Source organism: Mus pahari, chromosome 1 (genome assembly GCF_900095145.1).
Source record: "Mus pahari chromosome 1, PAHARI_EIJ_v1.1, whole genome shotgun sequence".
Taxonomy (NCBI): domain Eukaryota; kingdom Metazoa; phylum Chordata; class Mammalia; order Rodentia; family Muridae; genus Mus; species Mus pahari.
The window spans coordinates 7,628,694-7,642,107 of NC_034590.1; the positions used below are offsets into that span (position 1 = coordinate 7,628,694).

The following is a 13,414-nucleotide window of genomic DNA, read 5'->3' on the forward strand; positions in this document are numbered from 1 at the left end:
GCCTCAACCTTCTGCGTGTTGAGATTACATGGTGTGCACCCCTATGCCTTTCTTAATCTTTTATTTTTATGTTTCGTTGATGGATTAGACTAAGGACGGTGCTTAGGCGATGTCTTGGAGGAAGAGACGGAGACATAGATGGGAGTGGCGACCACCCAGTGCTTGGGAGGAGAACAGGACCCAACAGAAAATACCTACTTTTGTTGAGACAGTAGGGGCTCGTGGGCTTTCCCATTTATTTAAAATATGGGAAGAGGTGATGCTCATGAATATGTGTGTGCAGTGTGAGCACGGGTGTGTATGTGTATGTGCACACACATGTGTGCGTGTGTGTTTTCAGTGAGGTCAGAGAATACCTGGTATCTCTCGGATGGACAGTGGAAAACATTGCCTTGCTTGGTGTTGGTTACCCATCTGAGGGGTGAGAGAAGCTGAGGTGCTGGGGAGCTTGGTACTTGGGCAGGTTATTTTGGAACTGGTGGGTTAGAAAGTAGTGTCTGGGGTCTTCCCAGAGATCCTGTGAAGGTTGGTTGAAATCTCATCTTAGGGAGAGGCTGGGCCTGGGCGTGCAAGTCCTTCTGCACTGGCCAGCGTCACCCACTCTGGAATGTTGCTGCCACCTGGTGGCCCAGTTAGGGATGTACCAGCCTCTGTTCAGGAGCAGGGACTTGGCTCCATCTGCTGGTCATGAGTGGTTCTGCACCTATAAAGTCCCCGTTGGCGGCAATTATGCTACACTGGAGAGAGAAGTGGCTTGTAGTCAACCTGTCTGGATTTTGAATGTCTCCCCAGGGGATTTGAGGGCTTTGAATTCTACTCTCAGGCTTCAGGAGGGACCCAGGGCTTTGGGATACCAGTTGTCTCTCTCCTGACAATGGTTTCTACATCTAGGGAAGCTCAGTCATTCAAAGATAAAGAAAGGCCTGGCGGGGAATCTGGTGTGTGTGTGTGTGTGTGTGTGTGTGTGTGTGTACACGCATGTGTGTCCTGGTGGGGCCCTGTGTGATGGATCACACTCAAGGAGGGGACCTGAGACTGGACAGCTATTCTCCAAGCTTGATTTTCCCCCAGTGGCCCTTCCTAGGTCTTTGATCAGATGGTCCCCTTTCAGGGAGCATGGTGGACAATTGGGACAGGTCTGACTAATGAATACAAGGTGCTACCAGAGAGGAAAGGGGACAGGACTTGTCCATGGTCCCACCCACACGTATACCTAACGTCCAGTCATTTATGTCCATAGAGAAGGACGTACGGATAGACAGAGAGACAGAGACACATTCCTGCATGCACATTCTTTCCTGTGTCCCACAGTCTACCTCAAGGCTGTGAGGCTGGAGGCTGGGGCTGGAGATACCTCAATGCATTGGAGGCAGTGCCTCAGGGCTGGGCCTATGGCCTTCAGTGGACGGCCATCCTGGGGACCATCAAGGCGATGCTAATCGTCAGGGCCTTGGGGCCTGTCCCCTCCTTCCCTAAAACTGGTAATGGATACAATGTATCCAATGTCCAGCTTAGCTGAGTGACCTTGCGAGGGTTTCTTATTTTTAGCCCACCCCTGACACACGCTCTCTCTTTCTCTCCCCTACTCCCTTTCTTCCCCTTCCTCTCTCTCTCTCTCTCTCTCTCTCTCTCTCTCTCTCTCTCTCTCTCTCTCTCTCTCTCTCTCTCTCTCTCTCTCTCTCTCTCTCTCTCTGGCGGTAGCTCCAGGGCCATGAGCTGCAGCAGACCAAGCAGCAGTACAGGCTGCCCAGATGGGCCTCTAGGTATCCTTTTGCTTAGCAGAAGCTACTAGACACTCTGTCCCAAGCTCTGCCAAATGTACCCACAACCAGGGACACTCTCTCCATTGTGAATTCAGTTTCACTAGCACCTGCTATTTCTGGACCACAGTTAGCCAGGCTTCTCTAGCTTTCTCTCACATGGGTCCGCCTAGAGCTGGTTCTGGCTCTGGTCAGGGTGACCTTCTTGGCTTTCTGAGCCTCTGGACATCTGCCTTCAATGACTCTCCTAAACCCCTCTGGCTGTGACTTGATCCTCCTCCCCACCCCTCTGGGTCCTTCCTTATCAGATGGTCACTTCCAGCTGGAACCAGAGGGCAGCCTCACCCTTGCTCAGGGCTCCTGGATGACTGTGGCTCCAAGACAGAAGGCAGCTTCAGTCACTTGTTCCAATCCTGGAAGATTCCAGAGACCACTACAGTAGAGGCAAAATGGAGGCAAGTTAGCTGCAGCCAGTTTGAGGCCAGCTGGATTCTAGCAGCATCTACTGCCTGGGGGACCTGGTGCTGTCTCTCTTTACAGACCCAGCATCAGCTTTGGGAGTGGTCTCCCAGGACGACCTGTATATATCTGCCCCACAGACGGATCTCAGCAATCCTGGAGAGACAGGCAGACATCTGCTCCTAATAGACACAGCCCCAGTCACACCCATACTGTAAGCACCAACAGTACTTCCACTGGGACCTTTCTGTTGTCACTCTGACTTGTGACAATTTCAGAATCAGTTCTGGCACCCAACTTAAGGAGAGGTTTCACACACAGCTCTGCCTTCCCCTCCCCCAAAGCCGGTTCCTCAAGGGTGGGTAATCTGTCAGCCTTGAGGTGTTGGATCAGGTGAACAGATAAGGCTGAGGGTCACACTCAGGGTCAGGGATGTGCAGGCTATAGCTTTAGCCAGCTCACCTTAGATGTCTAGGAAGCTGAGGACGACGTCGCGCCCCACAGTGAGAATCACAGAAACTGACCTTGCTGTTCAGTGCCTTACGGGGGTGGGGGGCAGGTGCAGCCTTAATGGGCACCTGATAGGAGCTTGCCCCTCCCTGTTCTGGCAATCCTCAGAGGACCTGCTGCAAGGTGAGACCCAAGAAACTCCACCCCCTCAGTGGGGACAGGCCTATCTTTTCGAGCAGGGCCCACAGGTGGTCTGGAAAGAGAAAGAACTCAAACAAACAGGCAGGAAATACACAGCAAGATCCCGTTTCACCAAAACAAAAGCAGGCTCAGCAGCTAAGAGCTCAGATTGCTCTAGCAGTTCAGCTCCTACAGGAAGGTTGACAGCTGCCTGTCACTCCAGCTTTGTGGGGGAATCTGACCCCATCCAGCCTTCACAGACACCTGCACTCATGTGCACATATTCACGTATTATTGATAGTAAAATAAATCTTTAAAAAAATTTTCTAAGACTCCCCAAGGCATAGGGCAAGGTCCCTATGAGCTCACAGCACGGCCTGGAGTAGACACCACTGCTCTGAAAACCATGTGCTTTATTCAGATGACCCTGGGTCATAGAAAAGCAGCAAACCACGTGGTTTGGTACAAGGCAAAGGATAAGGGGATGTAGGACATCCCTCACTGCTGGGGCCCTCTTCTGGGTCTCAGGCTTCCCTGGTCAGCATAGCTCAGCATAGCTCAGCATAGCTCAGCATAGCTCAGCATAGCTCAGCATAGCTCAGCATAGCTCAGCTGAGTTCTTAAAGCATCCATCCGAGTCGTGCTCCGTCTCAAACTCAGCCAACCCAATGAGGAAATGGGTGTGGGACAAGGGTCAAGGTCCATTGTCTGGGCCTCTGTGGTCCACCCTAGGGCCACAGCCATAAGGCCTCACATCCTCAGAGCTCAGTCCCCGGAGGCAGCCTATGCGCAGGTGAGTGGGCATGACCGGCAGACCCCGCCCCTGGCCAGCAGGCCCCGTCCTCAGTACAGGTCCGAGAAAGGTTTGGAATAGTTGAACATCAGGTAATCCATGTAGTAGAAGTCGTAGGTTCGCTGTCGCTGCAGCGAGGAGAGCTGAGCGAAGTACTGATGGGTGATTCTCGATGTGGTCCGCGCCTCCTCAGAGTGCCTGTCCTTGAACCTCGGGAAAGTCAGGTTCCCAGGCGCATGGATGAGACGCAGGAAGAAGTTGGCATCGTCTTCCATGCTCTCAAACTTGCCCACAAAGTCATAGTCGATGAGGCAGGGGCTGCACAGCCGGCTAACATGGTCCCAGTGGATGTCCATGCCCACGGGCCGGTGGACATCCAACAGGTACTGGACGAACTCGGGGAACTGCACACCGGAGCCAGTCCGCAGTGCCTCCCGCGAGGCGTTGGCACGGTACCGGGCCAGGATAGCCTTGCCAAAGACAGGATGATAGTAGCTGTTGGGATGCTCAAACTTGTCTCGGAAAGCAGAGACCAGCCGCTCAAAGGGTTCTCGGACAAAGAGCATCTTGGTGTAGGTACTGAGCCGGTGCACGATGCCCTGCCGGTCGAAAGTATCCAGGCGCTTAAGGGCGCTGCCATAGTGAACAGTGTTGTGTTGGATATCTGCCGTGGATGAGGCTAACCCTGCCAGTACCATGAGCACTCTCTTCCAGTTGGAGCAACCTGCCTTGGGCACTTCACAGTACAGCACACGGTGGCGGTCCTCCACGAAGATGCGGGAAACGTGGCGGGGAGTGACAGCTCTGCGGCTGCTGCTGGCCCTGTATTTAGCGCAGGCTTCTTGCATCACACGCTTGCGCTCCTGCTGGGTCTGGTGCAGGCTGACCCAACGACTGTCCATGGTGCGGGGTCTCGGCTGGATAAAGGTTTCAGACGAGTTGTTGCCTCGGTTGGTCCCTGCGGCTGGCATCTTTTTAATGAGCAATCTCCGCCTGCGTTGCCGGAGTCGCAAAGGAGATCCCGCCGCCTTCGGGTGAGGTCGAGGCTGGTCAGGCGCTTGCAGTTGGAGGCCTCTTGGCGACCCGCTGGGTGAATCTCGTGTGACCTTTTCTGTGGGTATCCTCAAGTGGCTATCCTAGGACAAGAAGAGAAGTGGCTAGGGTCCATACAGTATGGCAGAAATGTGGGACCTGAACGGCAAATATAATTTCTACCACAAGGTGGAGCAGTCCCCCCAGGAACCTCGGCTAGACACGATGGTGGGATGGGGTGGGGCACTGTTAGTGGCCTGCAAGCAGCAGGCACAGATTTACTATGTCTGTTAGTACAGTCCAAAGGAGTCATCTAACAGAGAAGGGAAATTCATGGAGCCAAAGCCCCAGGTTTTGTTCCCAAGGCTCCCGGAAAGGACCCAACACATTTTTCTTCCTATGAATGGATTCTCCATGAGCTCTGAATTGTCCTTTTCACCCTCTCCAACATCCCCTCTCCCAGCATCTGTGATTTATGGGATTCTTGGAACTTACATGCTGGGGCTGCTGGGGCCTGATGCTGAACTTTATACCTGGAAAGCAACAGAGAGAGAAGCGTTCGTTAAACAGTAGAAGCATGGAAGTACCACATGCCGGCCTAGCACAACAGTCAGGACTCCCACCCTGCCCCCAGGCCACCTCCACCTGGCCCTGTCATTAGCTCACAAAGCACCCTTTGAAAGCTCCTGTCCAGTCTCTCTCCATGCCTGTCACTGCGTCCTGCTCCGTACTTGAATATGATAATACTTGCGCAGGCCCATGGAAGAAAGGCATTTCTCCACCCCTGGGAGCTTCCCCTGCCTGAATATTCATGGCGTAGCTTTGGCCTTCTCGGTATTGTCACAGGGATGATGTTCCTTTCTGGCTCATCCTGGTGTCCCCTAAAAGTGCGAGCAGAGCCAAGGGACGGGCAAGTGCTGATGGGTGATTTGGGGGAAGATGCAAAGAGATCTGAATGCTGCTGGCTGTGTTCATTACTTTTCTGGTTGCTATGACAAAATGTCTGATATAAATCAATTAAAAGAAGAAATACTGGGCTGGAGAGATGACTCAGTGGTTAAAAACACTAGCTGCTCTTACAGAGGTCCTGAGTTCAAACTCCAAACTATCTATAATGAGATCTGACGCCCTCTTCTGGCCTGCAGGCAGAATAATGCCAGGGGCTGGGGAGACTGCTCAGTCATTTAGAGTCCTTGCTGCTCTCCCAGAGGACCTGGGTTCAATTCCCAGCATGACATGACAACTGACAACCATCTGTAACTCCAGTACCAGAGACGCCAATGCCCTCTTCTAGTCTCTGTGAGCACTATACACATATGGACATACATGCAGCAGACACCCATACACAGAAAATGAAAATAAATCTTTTGTTAAAAAAAAAAAAAAAAGAGGAAAGATTTGTTTAGGGTCACGGTTTTAGAGGGATCCATCCACGGTTGCCTGGCCTCAGGAGCTTGGACAGAGAATGTACCATGGTGGTTGAAGCATACAGTAGAGGACATTGTTCATTTCACAGCTGACCAGGAAACTGAGAAAGCAAGATAGGACAGGGCCTGGGAGTAGATGCTCTTCTTCAAGCTAGATCTCACCCTTTAAAGTTTTCAGAATTTCCTAGATAGGGCCAAAAGCAGGGACCAAGCTTCTAACACATGAATCTTAGACCAATACTTTTATTGTTGTTGAGACAAAAATCTAAGACAGAAGCCATATAGAAGAAGGATTTACTTTTGTTTCACAGTTCCATGGTGGGTGAGGCAGGGTGGCTTGGCTTCTGTCTCTGGTTGGAAAATGATCTATTATATCTCAGTCAATAAGAAACCAGAGATCCAGGCCAGAGAGATGGCTCAGCGGTTAAGGGCACCGACTGCTCTTCCAGAGGTCCTGAGTTCAATTCCCACTAACCATGTGGTGACTCATAACCATCTGTAATGGGGTCTGATGCTCTCATCTGCTGTGTGTCTGAAGACAGCTACAGTGTACTCATATAAATAAAAATAGATAAATCTTTTTTAAAAAAGAAAGAAAGAAAAAGAAAAGAAGCTAGACATCTCAGGCCCAAACCAAGGCTGGGTATAGCCCTCTAGCCAGGCCCTGTAGTCTTATATTTGCCATTTAGGCTACGTGCCCTAAAGGTTCCTCAGCATTCTCAAACAGTGCCTCCAGAAGGTGGCCAAGTGTTCAAACACCTGTGCCTGTGAAGGACATTCCACATTCAAGCCATGACAAGCCTTTAGGAGGGACACTTCACACCCAAACCATTATGTTGGCCAAGTTCTAGAATGTTTCCCTCTGCCCACCAAAGAGGGCAGACAAAGAGGGCTTCAAGTCATTTGGTGTGCTAGTGGAAAGTTGGTTGAGAGATCGTCTATTTCCGATCTTATCTGTCCACTGAGATGTCAGGGACTCTGTTCCTGGGTCCCGGAGTGGATATTCACACTCTGAAACTCTGCTGAAAGCCAGCCACAATTAGAAACACAGTTGTCCCTCACACAAGCAGAGAGCCAAAGTGATGGGCAGCATGTTGGGGCCCAGCCACACCTGACCAGTTACTGGGTGAGAAGGGAAGGAGTGGTTCTGGCGGCCCAGAATGCCCCCTGTGAACTGAGTGGAGGCCAATGGCTATGTTAAGCTGGTGAGGGGGTATCCAGGTTGTCACTGACCCATACAGTGGATTTCTCTGTGCGATCCAGTTTCTTGGCTTCAGCGTGACTCCCTTGATCTCATGGTGCCCAATCTGAGGCTGTGTCTCACATGGCCTTCGTTCATTAGCAAGCAAGGAAGCCAACAAAGGCTTCTGGGAGAGAAAGCCTAGATGCCCGGAGTTTCCTGGCACTGTCACCATGTATGTGTGCGTGTATGTATAGTGAATACATTTGTGCATGAGCATACATGTGGTGTTTTCCTTAACTACCCTCTACCTAATTTTGTTTCAGGTTTATGTGTATATATTTATGTATATCTGCATGTGGTGTGCATGCAAGCACGTGTGTGCATGTGTGTGTGGGTATGAGCGCGCATGTGGTGTTTTCTCTAACCATTCTCTGCCTTATTTTTTTTCAGGTCTATGTGTGTGCATGCATGTGTGTGTGTGTCTCTGTGTGTGTGTGCCTATGTGTTTGTGTGTGTGCATATGTGGGTGGGGACCCAAGGTTGGCAAATCTTCCTCTATCGCTGGCCACCTTGTTCACTGGGGGAGGTGTGTCTCTCATCCGTCCCTTCAGCTAGACTGGCTGTCTTGTGAGCACACTGGATCCTATACCCCCAGCACTGCCAGGTCTGGCGTTTGTTACTTAGATACCTGTGAGCAGAAAGTCCTTGCACTCGCACGACAAACACTGAACTCATTAAGCTAGCTCCTGAGGCTCCAGAGTCTTAGTTTTATACCAAGCTGGCCTCACATTTACAATCCCCCTGCTTCTGCCTCTCTGCTAAGACCATAGGTGTGGTCTACCACACAAAGCTTCTGGAACCTTCTTCAACTCCTAAGTGAGGTAATGCATTAGGCACTTTCTCATTGCTGCGGCTTGACTACTTGACAGAAACAATTTGAGAGAGGAAGGCTTTACTTTGGTGTACAGTCTCCGAGATTTCAGTCCACCATTATAGGGGAGGCATGTGGTAGTCATGGTAACTGGAGCATCATATAGACTCCTCCCACAGTGGTGGACTAGGAGCAGACTAGGAGTCCACAGTGGTGGACTAGGAGTGGGTATAAACTCAAAGGTCTGCCCTAGTGACCCATTTCTCCTGCCAGGGCCCTCCTGAAAGCACCATGGGCTTTAAAACATACAACAAGCTGTGGACCCAGTGTTCATAGCATGAGCCTGTGGGAGGCATTGTGAATCCAAACCTTCACAGATGGAAGCAGAGGCAGACCTTGGGCACACTGTCACTTTCTTCTGGTAGTCCTGGATTGGGTACAAGTGATGCCCTTTTGGGATGAAGGACACACCTTCCTGGGTATTCACAAGTCTGTGTGTATGTGAGCACACACACACATATACACATGGGAAGTGTGCACACAAGCCTTCTGGTCTCTTCCAAAGAGACTGGGGGGGGGGGGAAGGAGCTCCATGCAGAAGTGGGGTAGCGATGGGTGTCTGACTTGGAGGCAAAGCCCCTGCCAGGTGTCCCCTCATCCCGAGCCTATTCAATCCTCACCCATGCCTACCTCCTTATCCCACCCTCTCTGCCTTCAGCATAAGCTTCCAGAGCTCATTTCTCTTTGGCGCGTGGGGTCCTCTCCCGCTGCCAACGATGACAGATCCCTTCACCAGAAGGAACCCGCTGCAGCCGCTCCGCTTCCCTCTCCACCACGGCGTTCCTTAATTATTTTCTTCTGGTGACGGCAGCTGGCTCTGCTAAATCACCTCTTCTCCACAGAGTCTCAGACACGGGGATTTACTCTGGTTGTCACTCCTGTCAACCTGTCAAGGTGTGATGGTACTTATTTATATTCCTTTTCTGGAGCAAACCAGTCATGCTAAATTTGGCCAGGAGTGGGGCTGAAGAGCCACTGGCAGAGGCTCCCCATCACTCAGTGAAGTGAGGCTACAGTGGTTAGGGCTGTGGACCCTGTCCCCTTTAACCTCTGCAGAGGGGGCAGGAGGACCCTGTCTTGTGCATGCTGCCTCCAAGTCACTGGGGAGCTTCAACAGATGGCCAGTCCTGGGGAATCAAGGGCACTGGATGGAGGGAAACTCCTTCCTGGACACAACCCAAAGACACATTTGCCCACCAAGCCAAGCTGGCTGCAACGGTCCACTTGGCAAAGAAATTTTATATTGCAATTAAAAACAGATAAAAGGACCGCTCTCATGTGGAGCTGAGAGTATGCCCAAAGCTGCATGATCCCAACCCTTACACTCAGAGTAGTCCATTAGGTGAGGATAACCCTGATTTCCACACGGCCACTTCTGAATAGACAGGACCGTAAAGAAGGGAATGCAATTGACCCCTTTCCCGACCCCTGCCTCTTGTGCACACACGCTCGTGCCAATGGTTCAGCTCCCATGAAGAGAGTGGCGTTTCCATGTCTTGCATAAATAAAGGTGGAAGCATTGGATAATCCAAAGCCAGACATCAGTGTGCTGGGTCGGGTGGGTATGTGCAAGCCTCAGGATATCGCACTTCAGGACCAGAAAGGGCCAGCTAACCATCGTTATTCCGCAGGCACCAGTAGCATGGAGCTCATAAGAAGAGGAGGCTATGGCTTCAATACAGCTATCTCAAATCCCTCCCAAGGCCCGAAGTAAACAGTCTAGATAAAAACTGAATTTTGCAGGGTACAATAATCCCAGTCCTCAAGAGGCTGAAGTTGGAGAAGCACTAGACCAAGGTTGGCCTAGGCAACGAATAAGTTCAAGCTCAGCCTGAATCAGTTTAGAAAAACCAGTGGCTGGGGACATGGCTCTGTGGGTAAAGTATATATATATATATATATACTTTATAAGTATATATATATATATATATATATATATATATATATATATACTTATATATATATACTTATATATATATACTTATATATATACTTAAGAAAAGCCAGTGAGGGGCTGGGGGCATGGCTCAGTGGTATAGCACCTGCCTAGAATCCCCAGTGAAGGGCTAGGGGTGTGGCTCAGTGATAGAGCCCCTGCCTAGAATCCCCCAGTGAGGGGCTGGGGGGCATGGCTCAGTGATAGAGCACCTGCCTAGAATCTCCCAATGAGTGATTGGGGGTGTGACTCAGTGGTAGAGCCCCTGCCTAGAATCCCCCAGTGAGGGGCTGGGGGCGTGGCTCAGTGATAGAGCACCTGCCTAGAATCCCCCAGTGAGGGGCTGGGGGCGTGGCTCAGTGGTAGAGCTCCTGACTAGACTCTCCAAGTAAGGGGTTGGGGTGTGGCTCAGTGGTAGGGTACTTGTCCTAGATTTCACCTCCAGGGGAAGGTGAAGCAAAGTTGGCCTGCTGGGCAGCATTAAGTAGGGATCCCCAACCTGCTCTTCCTTCCAAACACGCAGATGCTGCTGTGCATCTGTCTCCAACCCTCACCCAGGTCAGGAGACCCTCAAGGTCAGCCACACCCTCTGTCTGCTCTCAGTGTCTGGGTTACCTGCTTGCTACTCTCAGTACAATGCTAAAAATCTATAAGGGCACCTCAACCCTCTGCACAGCAGGAAATAAACAGCTACTTTCTCCTTCTGGAAAGATGACATTCAAAGAAACACACACAACGTGAGAAGAGTGAGCACCGGTGAGAAGAAACAAGGCACGAGTTATGGGGGCTGCCGAATGGGCTCTGTGGCGTGAACGCTTCATTGTCTGGAGTTTTTCTTCTCTGTTTTTGGCTAAAAATCTTCTTGGTTTCCAGAGAAGGGGGAAGCTAAAGCTAATGATGATAGGCAAGGCTCATCCTTTTGTCTTCTTTCCCTCCCTCCCTCCCTCCCTCCCTCCCTCCCTCCCCTCTCTTCCTCCCTCCCTCCCTCCCTCCCTCCCCTCTCTTCCTCCCTCCCTTTGTACTTCCCTTCTTTCCTTCCTTCCTTGCTTCCTTCCTTGTGGGACTGAGGGACTCAAGATTTCATGTATATATGTTCTACTGATGAGCCCATCACAGGGAACTCTAGGCAGGGGCTCTGCCACTGAGCCACACCCCAGCCCCTCACTGGGGGATTCTAGGCAGGGGCTCTGCCACTGAGCTACACCCCAGCCCCTCACTGGGGGATTCTAGGCAGGGGCTCTACCACTGAGCCACACCCCAGCCCCTCACTGGGGGATTCTAGGCAGGGGCTCTGTCACTGAGCCACACCCCAGCCCCTCACTGGGGACTCTAAACAAGCAAGTACTTTACCACTGAGCCACACCTCTAGCCCCATAAAGCCAGCTTTCTTTCTTCTACCTTTTCTTTTTTTTTTTCTTCTTGTATTTTATTTTTGAGACATTCTCACTACACAGCCCAGGCTGACCTCAAACCTGAATTTTCCAGTCTCAGCCCTCCAGGTTCTGGGATTAAAGGTGTGTAACAACGTGCTTGGCTCTCAGGTTCTTCCTAATCAGGGGGTACCGTCTAAGTCTGTGGCTGAGTTGGGGATGGGCTTCCCTTGCATTTGGGGATTCTGAGTAGAAAGACCTCATGTGTTCCCTCTGCAGAGATAGAAGGAGGTCTACTGGCTTCCATGCTGGAACCCCAACCCTTCATCTTAAGGATAAACTGGGGAAGGCAACTGGGTCCAGCCCTGTGGTCAGACGATATAGACATTTGGCACTAATGTCTAACAGTACCTAGAAAGGTCTGCAAATGCTTCACATTGCCAGCCATGTCACACGTGAGGGTGACAGATGCTTGGGCTACTCAAACACCCAGTCCCAGGTCCTGGTAGACAGTGTTGAGAGGGTCCTGCCACTCTGCCTGTGGTCCACAGAGGGAGAGCCACTGTAGAGTCAAAAAACAGAAGGAAAGGGGTGGGAGAAAGCCAGGGCCAGGAGAGGCAGAGGGCAGGCTCTAGGTCCAAGACCACCCTGGATTCTTGAATCTTCTTGCTAAAGATACCTCATAGCAGTCCACACTGCCTCTTCACACATCTGTTCATACGGGGCTTTCCCGGAAAGTCCTTGGGGTTTGGATTGCTCCCCCAGGCTCAGGCTTGTCTCCCCGTGCCTCACAGTTTGTACAGAGACCATGTTCACTGCCCCTCACACTCCCCCAGGACTAACAGACACACTGGTGTCCTGGGCACCTCAGCTTCAGTGTCTGCACCGTGGTTTCCACTTCTTAATGAGAAGTCTGTACCTGATACATGCTCAGACAGGACCCAGAGCCACAGGCCAGGCCCCGAATGTGACCGGTGCTGAGCAGAGAAGAGACCAAATTCCTGGTGCAGAGAGTCAGCCTGGGGGTGCGAGGGTGCTCTGCCCACTGGGCTCAGAGACAGTGCCCGAGCAAGCAGCCAGGGACCATGTCACAGGACACACGGGAGGTTCCTGACTGAGGGCTTGTTCTCTAGGGTTCTGAAGAAAAACCACACTCAATAAGAAGTACATAAATGGAAAAGATGGAATGAGAAAGGGAGGGAGGGGAGAGACTGGTGGGTAAAGGAGAGAGAGATTTTAAGGAGTTTGTTCGTGTAATGACGGTCACACAGGGCAACCTGGAAGGCAGAGAGGAGGCGATATTCCAGATCAAGTCAAAAAAGCTGTTTGAAGACAGAATTCTCTCTTTGATAATGTGAATTATCCTTTCTTCTCAAGAGCTTCGACGGACTGGGTAAGGCCCACCCAACACAGTACTAGTCAGTCCTTTGCTATTCTTACCATCGGAGGCTCTAAATGTTGATCACATCTAGTGTAGACATTTACCACAACATTCAGATGGAGACTGGTGTCCCCTGGGCCTAAGCTAAGCTGGCTTCCTTTCCTATATGGCGGCTGCTAGTAAGTATCTAGGAAAAATGATCAAACCAGTTCTGCCCCTTTGGAAAGCTGGAAGTCAAGATGAGAAGTGGCTGGGGCTGGAGAGATGGCTCAGTGGCTAAGAGCACTGGCTGCTCTTGCAGAGGACCCAGGTTTGATTCCCAGCACCTACACCATCACAGCCATCTGTAACTCCAGTTCTAGGGGATATGGTGCTCTTCTGACCTCTGAGGGCACCAGACACTTGTGTAGTACACATACATACATGAAGGCAAATCACTCAATATATATAAAATAACATAAAATAAGAAATAAAAGCTGGGCGTGGTGATGCACGCCTTTAATCCCAGCACT

At 51.1% G+C, this 13,414-nt stretch overlaps 1 protein-coding gene across 1 annotated transcript in view; it reads right to left on the bottom strand.

Moving 5' to 3' along the window:
- Nucleotides 1-3,312: 3,312 nt before the first annotated feature.
- The window catches only part of Chst8 (carbohydrate sulfotransferase 8), a 138,825-nt gene continuing 128,723 nt past the window's right edge, over nt 3,313-13,414 (bottom strand). Inside the window, exons 3-4 of the mRNA XM_021208677.2 lie at nt 5,170-5,207; nt 3,313-4,778 (exon numbers count right to left, since the gene is read on the bottom strand). Of these exons, the coding sequence (XP_021064336.1) occupies nt 3,693-4,778; nt 5,170-5,207 (1,124 nt within the window). The 3' untranslated portion in view covers nt 3,313-3,692. The remainder of the gene's footprint in view (nt 4,779-5,169; nt 5,208-13,414) is intronic.